The sequence below is a fragment of the Tympanuchus pallidicinctus genome, unplaced genomic scaffold (genome assembly GCF_026119805.1).
Source record: "Tympanuchus pallidicinctus isolate F22 unplaced genomic scaffold, pur_lepc_1.0 scaffold26, whole genome shotgun sequence".
NCBI classification, from domain to species: Eukaryota; Metazoa; Chordata; class Aves; order Galliformes; family Phasianidae; genus Tympanuchus; species Tympanuchus pallidicinctus.
Window position 1 is genome coordinate 5,054,748 of NW_026294743.1, and position 12,395 is coordinate 5,067,142.

The 12,395-nt window shown below is 39.9% G+C and overlaps 1 protein-coding gene across 6 annotated transcripts in view; it reads left to right on the plus strand.

Moving 5' to 3' along the window:
* Nucleotides 1-12,005, plus strand: part of SLC7A11 (solute carrier family 7 member 11) — a 109,660-nt gene extending 97,655 nt beyond the window's left edge. For 5 of the 6 annotated variants that reach the window (XM_052690200.1, XM_052690199.1, XM_052690202.1 and 2 more), the window contains 3 exons: nt 2,690-2,839; nt 4,539-4,716; nt 9,597-12,005. In XM_052690200.1, the coding sequence (XP_052546160.1) occupies nt 2,690-2,839; nt 4,539-4,716; nt 9,597-9,664 (396 nt within the window). In that variant the 3' untranslated portion in view covers nt 9,665-12,005. Of the gene's footprint in view, nt 1-1,926; nt 2,056-2,689; nt 2,840-4,538; nt 4,717-9,596 lie in introns of those variants that run through there. The other variant, XR_008208444.1, reaches the window with a different exon arrangement.
* The last annotated feature ends 390 nt before the right edge of the window (nt 12,006-12,395 follow it).

Below are 12,395 nucleotides of genomic sequence, written 5' to 3' on the forward strand. Positions count from 1 at the left end.
AGATCTGGGAGTTGTTCTTGTCCTATCATCTCCTCCTTGCTGTCTTGTTGGTAGCGCCTGACTGCCTATCCCTGGAACCAAATTCATGTCTTATTGCCCTTTTTTTTTTTCTAAGGATGTGTTAGAGATGGGCTTGCTCACTTTCAGAGAGACAAATTCTTGTTAAACAAACAAAAAAAGGTCTTCATTTAACTGAAAGTGCAGCTAAACACTGGTGTCTGGGGGCACCCTAAAAGCTCATTATACCACCTTACAGTGAAAAATGCAAACAATTATGCACTATGATAATGGAAAGCGAACCCTCAGCAGTGTGGTGTAGTGGTGATTAAAAAATGAGAGTATGTGTGCCTGGGCAATAGTCTGTGAATCGTCTGAAGAGCAGCCCCAGTATTATAGTGGAAATCCTATTGCTGTGTTCTAGCATAGAGGCAGAGGAAAATGTTGGCCATGTGTTTGCATTGCAGGCTAATTTGTGTAGTGAAATGTTAGGACAAAATGTCAAAATACAAACTTCACACCAATTTGCTTAGTGCCAAGTAGATTTCCACTTAACTTGCAGACTTTTTCATAGCTGTGGGTGTTCAGCCACTCTTTTGGGACCCATGACTTTAATGGGTTTGGACAGACCTCTGCATCTGGGCGAGTTCTAACTACAGCAGGAGATGTGTGTACGTATAAGTCTACACAAGCAACATCACTTGCTAGTAGTGGAATTTAAATCAGTTTTTTTTGCTAGACATGCCTATGAGCTCACTTTTGAAGTGCTAGCTGAAGTATTGAATCTTATATATGCCCATGCATCTGTAGGCATCTAAGTCTGTAAAACTAGACAGAATAATTATGGTGAAAAGTTTTAAGGGAATTCATTTTAATTAAATGTTCACTTTGCATGTATTTCTTTGGGCTGAAATATTCATAATCATCAGGTAGATTGCATTGACTTTTTCTGTGAAATGAAACGCCCTAAATAAACTAAAATATTCATATATATAGATAGACTTATTTTTTTACCCTGAAAAATGTTTACTTCTGTTGTGTCTGGTCCCATTACTAACGCATTGATATCCCCTTTATAAAAAGTCAGATTCATATGAAGATGGTTTTCATTCAAGGATTATGTTTTTCTTACCTCAGTGCAAGCAGAGGAGTTGCAGGATATATTCTGCATCAGTAGTCTGCATTTTAGCATTTTCTTCTTTTGTTTCTCCTTTCAAGCTCTACATGCTATACAAAAGGGAATGGATCTTGAGGAGAAACTGAGAAAATGAGCATGTTCAGTGTTTAAGGCCTGAAAAAGAAAATAAAAAACAAACATTTAGGAATTAAGAAATTTGCGTATTTCCTGTCTGCTGATGGATGTGTCTGTAACAATTCCAAGAAACCATTCCGTATGGTTTTGTTTCTCGTAGCTCTCTTTCACTGGCTGTGTCCCTTTGTTGCAGTATCACTCCCATAACTGAGATCTCTTCTCGGGACTGAGTCTGTATAGAAGACTTCTGACCCAGTATAATTCAGTGGAAAAGTTTCCTTTGACCTTTACAGAGAAGTTTGCTTAATATCCATGAGTAAAGAGCCAAGTGCTTTGTAAGTCATTAGAGTTTGGAAGCCAGATACCCATATTTGAAGTATTGATCCTTCTGATTCAAATCCACACAGTCCTCACTGCTTTAAAAAAAAAAAAAAAAAAAAAAAAAAAAACCCACAACCCACATAAATAGAGACTTTGACTCTAGATCTCTAATGCAAATGTTCTTTATGCAAAGATTTAGCCCAGTTAAATCTTTAGGGAGCTGCATTTCACCTGTTGCCTCGTTATAAACCTAGAGGGACTGTCAACACTAGGACATTCTCTTTTTCTGAAGAGTTGCACAATAGTGATGCTTGTGAGTGTCTTCATCCCCAAATGCAAGGGCTGTGTCATTGCAGGTATAGAGTCTCTCATGTGGAAAGTGTGGACTACCCTTTATAGTTGGTCCAAGCTACAGATATTCTGCTTTTGTCCAGAGATAATGCTGAAGCAGATCCATGTAGCCTACACTAATCATCCAACCCCAGGTACAGCACTCTGGTTTGTGCATAAGCTTTCAGCCATCTCACAAACATAACTCAAAAGACCTATTTAATGAAGAAATGTATTTATTTTACTGTTGTTTTCCCTTTTTGCTTGGTTCAGCAACCTCTTGAGTGACAGCTAATTGCTTATCTCTGCTTAGAAATGTTTGCATTTCCAATGTGCAGTAAGTCTACACCCCTCAAGCCTACAGGGCATGCTGCTCATACAAGCTGGTGTCAGCCTGGTGCGCCCAGCCAGCATCCCATGGTGTTTTGCCAACCTCTAACATGCTTCCTTTGTCATGAGCGAGCAGAGGAGTGGTGGGCAGGTCCTGTGAGAACAAAGCACAGGGTGCACGTGTGTTGTGGTGCCTGTGTATTTGTCTGGGTCACTGGGGACAGGTGTGTATGGCTCACATGCGGTCAGCCAGGATAGGCAGTGTTGATTAAACATGATCCCAGGGGACGGGTAGACACTTACCAAACATCTGGTTGCATGAGCTGGCAGGCTCGAAGGCTGTGGCCCTCATGTATCTCTGGATAGGACTGTTGCTTCTCTCCATGGTGATGGATTTGGCTGTAAAATAACAGAAATCAGACCATTAAAAGCCTCTTACGCTCTTAATTTCTTTTGCAGCACCCTCTCACAATGATAATGTTATTCAGTGGGGATCTCTACAGCCTCCTGAATTTCCTCAGTTTTGCCAGGTGGCTTTTTATTGGACTGGTAGTTGCTGGCTTGATTTATCTCAGATATAAACGTCCTGATATGCCTCGTCCTTTCAAGGTAACCTTCTCTCTAAGCTGTTCTACATGAATTTTTCTCCCTGGTATCTATTGTCTAGTCAGATAGCAGAGCAGCATTTGCTGATGTGAAAAGTTCGGCTACTTTAAGAAAAAACAGGAGTTAATAGAAAATAGTCTTTTACATTGAAGAGTCTCCTCGTGTTTTCCTTCAAGTTCTCCAGTGTTATCCTGGCTGAGCTCCCTTCTGAAAGACAATTTTTATTAATTCCCTGGTGGCTGTAGGGGAGCGATTGAGCTTGCTGTGCAAAAGGCAAGGTGTTTGCTCAGTTTTGCCTGTCGTGTTGAGGCGGTGTGAGGCAAGCTAAGGTATTGATGCTCTGCCAAGTTGTGTGAAAATACCTCCAGTCTGGTGTAGTTTCATAAGCTTCAAACTCCAAATACTGGGGCTAGTCATCTAGTCCTCAATGAATTCTATATTTTCTTAAAGGTCTGAATAATTTTTCCACCGAAATTCATGCCAGGTATGAGCATTAAATTTCAATTTATATTTCATCGTCTATTCAAAATAAATTATACCGAATATGATGTGCAAATAAGTTAGTAGTGATATTATTATGATATTTGGAACTCGCGAGTGGTTTGCAGGCACTGTTACTGTGAAACCAGAAGAAAATAACAATAGTTTGGCCCACTGAACTATAGTTACTTTGAACTTAGTTCTGTTGCTGATCTTGCTTCGTGTAACATCTTACAGAGTCAGTTTTCCCATTATGTGTATGGAAAGGTAACATGATGAAAAATGTGGAGGATTCTAGCCCTATTTATGTATTCCTAAGAAATCTATTTTATGAAGAACTCAGAATGTGCAGTTGCTTTCTCGCAGGCATAACAGCAAATAAGAAGGTCAACAGCACAGCCCATTTTGCTTAGATTAAAAAAAATGCTTTGGCAGTGCAGAAAAGAGGAACAGTAATGTTTCAAGGCATGAAAGGAAGAAAATAGTTTCCAAGGAATTCTCCAATTCTCCGTTACACCAAACATTTCACAAGCTATGGCGCAGGGAGGTGGTAACAGTGACTGTGGTGGCATTCTTTAAAGTTGTGAGAATTAATTTGATATTGCTATTATATTTTTTTTATCCTTTCAGCAGTGACACTGATAGTGCTACCAGCCATATTGTCAGAAAACTGCTTTTCCAGAAGCTATCAGTTGCATAATGGTATCAAATATCTTTATCAGTTGTCAAGTGGGTGTTTAATTTGCTCTCTTCCTGCCAGATGTTGATTTTTACCTTAGGAAGAAAATCAATATCTTCTTAATAGTTTTAAAAGGTGGCTTGAGCTCCGTGTTGTGTTTTAAAATGTTTTCTAATAGGTAATTATCAAAGAGGAAATCTTTACTGCAGTTAGTGCTGCTTACTTATCTACTGGAGGATTAGAGAAAGGAATTTTGTAATGTAATATATTTACAGCCCTTACTTTTAAAAGGGCGTAAAACACTCCAGTGTTTTAGTGTGTAATTAAAAGACTTGTGTGGTGCTTACTGCGCAGCACTTGGCTTAGCTTGGTTCCTGCAGTCACTGGCATTTTGTGCACCTCTTCTAAAGACCTGCATTTCTCCAGGACTATCCTGTACTGCTGAGTTTTATCTGGTTTACATTTCATGGAACATTAAATACCATTATCATTCAACAGCAAGGTCAATGCCAAGTAACGATTCTTTGTGTGGTTGTGTTCCAGGTGCCTCTATTTATTCCAGCATTGTTTTCCTTCACCTGCCTCTTCATGGTTGCACTGTCACTTTACTCCGATCCAGTCAATACAGGGATTGGATTCGCAATAACCCTGACTGGAGTTCCTGCCTACTACCTCTTTATTGTCTGGGACAAGAAACCAAAGTGGTTCAGAAAGCTCTTAGGTAAGTCCCCAGGGGACCCCCCTCCTTGATCTGACTCCAGAAATTTCTCAGGGCTCCAGGTGATGTGAAATCCTTGCTATCGATTCCCTCGGCTGCTCTGCTCCGGGTGTGACAATGCAAGTTTCTTTGTGGAGTTTGCTGTAGCATTGGTTACAGTCAATGTCAACTAACTAAAAGAGATGCTTACAGCAAGCCTATTCTTCAGTCAAAGAGAGTGACTTCAAATGCCTGCCTGCCTCTCTTCCTGCTTCCTTGTGCCCTCCTTGTCCTTACAACCATGTGATTCCTTTTAAATTCAGTCTCCCTCTCTTCTACACTGTTAGAGACAGTATTTTACTCGTGGCAGAATTGGTTTGGAAACTTAAATGTCACAGTTGTGATGACAGGATGTGCTTGGTACTCACTGTTGGCACTGCATGTCTGTGTACCACTGAGGAATGTGTGAAAATGGGAAAGGCTTGGTTAGGTTTGGTGGGGGTGTGTATTGTCCTTGAGGATGGCTGCCAACCAAAGGAGGGGAAAATAAACCAAACCTGACACACCTCTGTGGAAGCGGTTTCTGTGCTTTGTGACAAACAACTTCCTGAGTGACATGTAAAATACACAGAGAATCATTTTTATGCAATTTCTGAATGTTTATAAAGGCATTTGTGAAAGTTCGAATGTGCTTGAGAAGGGTTATTTGGAGCATTTCTAGTAGAAAGAGATCATTGTCATCTGTTACTTTCTTTTTTTTCTCACTGAACATGAGAGGAAGTTAGCAAAATGCAGGTAATATTCAAAAAAGGAATTAAGAACAGAGGCAAAGTACTCGAGATGGGAGAAGTGAAACTAAAAGAAAATCTCTTCCGCAAAACAAAAAACTCAACCCCTGAAAAATTTCAGCTACAAATAGTTTTAGTGTATATTCTAAAGTTGTGTATACTGTCCTATAGTATAGGTGGTGAACTGAAAATCTGTGTTGTCTTTTGTGCTGCACTAGTAAAGGACGCTTTAAAATGAGAAGCTCACAAAAAGCGCATCTCAATATTTATGTGTATTACACTATAAGCTATTATATGTATTTTTACATTATTTATAGATGATAAAAATTAAGTCTCTGTATTTATATCTCATCTATTGTAAAATCTATGAATTTTTCAATTCATTCTGGGAAATCCATAGACAACAGAGCAGAAAATATTTACATTAAAAAGGTTCAAGTTTAAGGCTATCCGTTTCTGGTCTACTTAATTTTATATCAGGGAAGTTGTAAATTACATGAAATACCCTGGGATTGAGTAGAAAATTCCAGTGCAGATGAAAATAATTGTGTGCAAAAAGACATTCCGTTAAATAGTTGTTTCTCTGTTTGTAATTTCTCAGACAAATAGATAGTTAAGGGAAAATCTCCTAGTCCCTATCATACCCTGGAGATTTTTTGCATTTTCTGTGAAGACTCAGAGGTTTTGGAATACAGTCACTTGAATCTCTGGCCACAGGATGCCAGTATTGAACCACATTACTTGCATGAGAGAAAAAAATGTTCTCTTTAAGGTAGTCTGGGTGTACGTGGAGCTCATTCTGCCAGCTGTGACAATGAAGGTAAATCTTATAGCTTTTCAGATAACACAAAATCCTCCTAGAAAGAAGGCTGGGTTCCTGTGTAATGTATGTGGACACAGCGTGCTGGCTCAGGGGGGAGAGCAGCGGGTGCCAGGCAGTGGGTGAAACAGCTTGTTTGCTCTGCAATTATTATTCCCAAAATATCAACAGTAATGATGGAAAAGTGATGTTGACAGTTTTTAGGTGGAGTGGAGAGGTGATTTACTTGTTAAACGTAAAGATATTTTTTTTACCTCTCAGAGTAAGCAATAAACATTCAGCACGGGGTCATTATTAAACTGGCATGACTTTGTTAAAGCTAAGGGTGCTCCTCTGTATAGCCTGAGAGTGTTTTTCAAAGTCACTGGGTGAGGATGAATTCACTTAAGGTACCTCTGCGAGATACAGGAAGGAATAGTCGTGGCACAGCTGAGAGACTGTTATTCTTGCTTCAAACCATATGCATTAGAAGAGCTTAGGCATGAAAGAGTAATTCTGGGCACCGTGTAAGTGGACACCGTGAAAAAATTGATTGCGATTCACCAAAGGCAGATCTTTGCCAGATGAGCTGGCTAGCTGTCTTTGAGAAGATAACTGATTTTTCCAGACAGAAGGGAAATGCAATAGATCTAGTGGACTTAGACTTGAACGGAGCACTGCGAGCAGTACTGCTGCGGGTCAGAGCTGGTTGGTCCGAGGACGGTGTCCTGCTGGCAAGGCTGAGCCCAGTGTGCAGGTGGCGTGGGTCCCTCTCTGCCCATTTGCAGTCACCGTGTTGTGAATGTCACTTGTTCATCTCTCCAGACACGCCTTGGGATGTGCTGCAAGATCCCACAGGTACAAACCAGCCTCACGTAAAATTGGTCTGTATATTAAGTATAGATTTTGTAATGATCAGAGGAGAGGGATATTGAACAGCCAGCAGTAGTGAGTTCAAATACCCAGCCTGAAGATGAGTCACGTTACCCAAGAAATCCCCACCAAGACTGAATGTCTTTGTTCTTTAGATGAGCACATTTTGACTGTCCTTAATGGCATTTACATTGCCCATTCTCTTTACCAAATTACTGTACTGAACAAAAGATTACTTCACAGTTGGAGAGGTTAATAGGGTCTGGGTGGTATTTTGCAGTGAGAATAACATTTTGTTCTTTTCCAAAGGAATTTTGCTGTAGCACCAAATGGCTGGGACAAATCATTTTCAGCTAGTACAGGCTTCATTTGACCTCTGCTTGCCTGCTTTTTGTACAGCTAATGTGAAAATGAAAAAAAAGTCAAGTCAAGCAAATCCTTTGAAGCAGATGAATGTGTAAAAAGATGCGGCACCAGCACCAGGCATCTTCCAGAGGGACCTGTCAGTTGATAACCCAACAGTAGATTCATGCTTTATTTCTCTAGAATGGATTGAATTGGGAAGTCATAGCCTGAGCCCACACTAGAAGAGAGCTTTTCTGTTTATATAACAAAATGTCTCCTTGAGGGTTATTTACAAACACCAGAGGATGATGCTTCCTCACTCAGGACACAGTATAATATATTGTTTGCTCTTCTCTTTTTTGAGCATGATGATTTTGTGATCCTCAGAAAATTTCCTCAGTGTATGTTCCTGCAGATTTTATGTCCAGTCTTATAAATATGCAGAAAATTACTGTTTTTTTACTCTTCCAAGCTCTATGTGGTACTCAAAGAGCTACCAGCTCAGGGCTTTTTTTGGTAGAGGTTGTTGGGCCTTATTCACAGTGACTTCTACGCTTGAAATGGGAAATTAGGGTTGAAAGTAGAAACAAGAGGTGTCTTTACTGATGATACTTTGTCTCATTACAAATGGAAAGGTGGTTGTAAATCCAGGTCCTGCTTAAAGCTGACAATATAAATACTGACTGATGACAGAATGAAACGTTCCTACTCTGTCTTACCTTGTGTATATTGCAACCAAAAGCAGCCAAACAAGCAACTCAACCCCCTCGCTGCCACGCTTGTGTGATTGCTCCTCCATTTGCCGCTCCAGCATGGAGGTGGAAGAGGGGTGGCTGCCTCCCACTACAGGGAGGGCAGGGCCTGACTGCAGGTGGCTGGGCATGGTTAGTCTAACAGGATATTGATGTCCCAGACAGCTCTCGAGGTGCCTCGGCTCTCTCTCTGCTGCTGTGCTCTTTCTCCAAGAATGGTTACACCTCAGTTCAGCTTGACATCAAGTCTCTTTCTTCTTGCTCCTTTGCTCATCTTCAAGCCTGGAAGGAGTGGGCCAGCCAGGGCGAACCCCTGCTGGCTTCCCACTGCTGGCTGTCCTCCTGCCCTTCACCTCAGATCCGCACAGCCTAAGATCTGAAGTCCCTGCTGCTGGAAGGGAGGGAGATGGAAGAAAATGCCAGTCCCTGCTGAAGCTCAGCCTCTCTGACTCCATCAGTGTGCAGTCTGAGGGCAGGCTGGCTATGCTCTGTGCTGCTGACCTCCAGAGGGAAGAGCAAAAGATGGCAGAGGCTGTTAGACAGCAAAGCAGGGAAGCAGTTCTGATTCGTGTCTTCTGAGAGCTGCACTGCTTTACCCTTCTCACTCTGCACTGGTGTAGATGCTGACACACAGTACTAGATAGGGAAACAGAAACTTTCTTTCACAATAAATCCTTCTAGCTGAAAATGTGTTGCTGAAAATGGAAAAAAAAAAAATAATAGAAGAAGTGGTGAAAGAATGTTCTCTTACTCTTCAGTTTATAAATGAACTGTGCCACTTATGAATCAGCACTCTGAATGGAAATCTCTAAATACACAGGATGGAAATATGTCCACAGTGACAAAGAATGTAAAGTTTCTTTATACATGTGACATCCTTAGATCTATGAAGCATTATAATCATTTTCTTTCTTCCGTAGTTTCTTTGTTTTGTTTCCTTTTTTGGTTAGGCAGAGCTTGGCACAGCCGAATTAACTTGTTTGAACCCCTCCAGAGTTTTATTTTAACATTATGACTGTGTTAAAACTAAGCAATTGTGGAGAGAGAGCCGTGTTTTACAGTAGTCCTTAAAAGCATGCATACCTTTATTGAACAGGTTTATACCTATGTACCTTTCTGTTGTTATTTTATGTGAAAATCATTGGATGAGAGGCAAAGAACACATAGTTAAAAAGACAAAAAAAAAAAAAAAAGCTAGGCATTTAAATGCTATGTGCATCAGGTGTATGTAACTCATGAACACTATCTGCAAGCAGGTTGTGTAGCAGATGAGATAGTTTTCCTGTCTGCTTCTTCCCTCTCCATCCACCCCAAAAATCTCCCACACGTTTGCTTTTATTTTTGCAGACACTGGAACTGAAGCATTGCAAATCCTCTTGGAAGTTGTCCCATCAGAGGAGGACCAGAAATCATGATCTGCATCTACCCAAAAACGCAGCCTTTGGCTTGATGTTTCATTTCAACCTGAGGAAGGGCGTGCGGAGATGTCTTCCTCCTCCTAGCGCTCTGCAAATTGGAAGAACAAATCACAGCTGAGATGGATACTGAGTGCGTCAGTTGCCAGAACTGTATTTTATGATGTTGCAATTTTTTTTTTAAATGTGTTTGGTTTATACGTAGAGAGCAAGAATTTATGCCATAAGGACTCTTTAACTATTTTTTGCTAGTGTTGTGTTTTAACGAAACATAGATTCTTCAAACAAGGATTTTTGTTGCATTGTCACTGAAAATAAGTTTAAGCATTGTGTAAGTAATAGTCAGGTGTACTGTGATGAACGTATCCTACTTGCTGTCCTGAAGAACCTACTCTGACTAGGGAAAGGGGCAGATAAAGCTGCTGAGTATCACTTAATAACGTTCTTCCTCTCCCTCTGTTTGGCAACCCTAGTTTACTTATGTCTTGCTTGGAGCACCAGTGCATTGATGCAGAAATACAGTTGTTTCTACTGCATTTGAGATCAAGGTATAACATAACACATAAAAGCATCTTCTGAGAATTAGTATTTCTACCGGCGGGACAGGTAGATTTTAGCCTAAGGGCAGTAATTTCATACATGTTCAAGTTTCTACCAGTCAAGAAATTATGACTATTTTTTGCCAACGTTTCTTTTCTGTGTGTGTGGGAAATACAGCAACAGAGTAATTACCTTCAGATCGGTATTTGAATCCGATCTCCGTTGTTATATGAATATTTTCTATCTGGAAGCATACAAATGTGCATTTATCAGTCAGGCAAACAGGATTTTAGAGTTTTAGATCATTACTTGTGGTCAGCAAATGAATAATGGTCACTGGTTTTATAATCTGCGGGAATTTTGTATAGACACGGCAATAAATGCAGTACTGTTTTATGATTAAGGTGTAGGGCGAGCTACAACAGATTTGCTGATTTGAGTTGGGAACACACCTAATCTGTGGGTTTTTTATTCAAGCACACTCCAATTAATCGGGCTTTGAAACACCCAGGGAACAGGTGCTCTGCCATCTTCTTCCTGGTTTTATCTCAGCTGAAACAGAGAAAAGCTATCAAAACTGATAAAATCAAACCAAATTGAAGTTTCACCTTCAGAATGGAGTTTGATCTGAAAGCTGGCTCAAATATGAGCTGAAATTTTGCCCTTTAAAGAAAAAAATGGAAATAAGGAATTTTTTTAATGCTTAAAAATTCAGTTTTATACAATTAATCAGAAACTACTCAACCTTAAGACTAAGGTTTGTTAGCGCTCTGTTAAGAATATAATACTTAAATACTGAATGCACTACTTTCTGAACTGTTTGCTATTAGCAAATTGTACGTTTCATGAAAGCTTTTATGGAACTAAGCAACATTAGACTTCCTAAATAGGGAGGAAAGCACAACTAATGGCCAGACCACTACAGTAAAGGGAGACTGTATTTTGTACATGTGTTGTATATATCCAGAATATTTACCATTTTAAAGGTGTACAGTAAAATATCTTAAAATTCCTAAATGGTTTTCTTTCTTGTATTTCTGTAGCGGAATTTCATAGAAGTAGGGAAATGGGAGTAACTGATGATCTAGAAGAGTGGTAATTTAAGAGAGAGAGCATTCTCCAAGCTTTTTAAACTTTAAATATTTGCTGTTTACGGTAACTTAAAGTGTTATTTGAAACTTCTTTTAGGCAAACATTTTGAGCTAGATTTTTGTGCTGACAGCGCGTGCGTTTAGCTGGTATTTACACACGGGGCAGAAGTGTGCTTTTGAGGCTGTCTCCTGCCCCATCCCAGTCCCCCACGTTTTGGCCTGCGTCAGCATGGAGCACCTTAGGCTTACACCGTTTCCATCCATTTCTCATGGAAACAAAGGCTTTTTGCCCTCTGGGAGCAGGCCTATCACACTCCTTGTTTGTGGAATCCCGCCAGAGCAAAGCCTCCTCCACACTGACACTGTGGGCAGCGGGTCTTCCACATCAGCTGTTCAACTCCATGTATTCGCTCCTATTGTGCCACATTACTTGAAAATTTAGACGTAGCCAGTGTTAATTTGTAGAAATAAATGGCTCTGCAAGTGTAAGTGAATGTTACTTTATTTCTGTTGTTTTTGCCATCATGGACTTTAAAGTTTAGGAATGTTTCTGAATTCTGACCCAATGACTGTATTTTGCTGTATTTTCTGTTCATGTAAGGGCTTGATTTGTCCTGAGAGAGCTCCTTTGACTCACTGTTTGTGAAGATGTATATTTTGGGAGAAAAAAATGTTACTTGCAAAATAAAAAAACCAAAGTTTTTTGAAAATGCCTATTGTGTCTGATTTCTGTTTTAGTTTCCTTAGCATTCACAATCGCCACACCCACACAGTGTTCTAATCAGATTTCCACTGTGTTATAAAAGTCAGTGTTAAGGACTTTTGTTATACGTGGAAATGATGCGTATCATCCAAAAAGGAGAGAAATTAGGTAACTATATATATATATATTTTAAAGATGTGGAGTTATTTTTTAAGACTTTGGAAAGTATTCTCTTCAGTCTCATAAAGGAAGTTCTTCTAGGATAATAGATATATTGTATATATGTTTTTCATATTAGAGATCATGCCAGTGAGAGTGCTCTGTGAAGAATTTAAAGATCCTGAAATGTTTTGCTGCTTTTTCTTGCCCTTACAACTATTAGTCCGCTGGGCTCTGT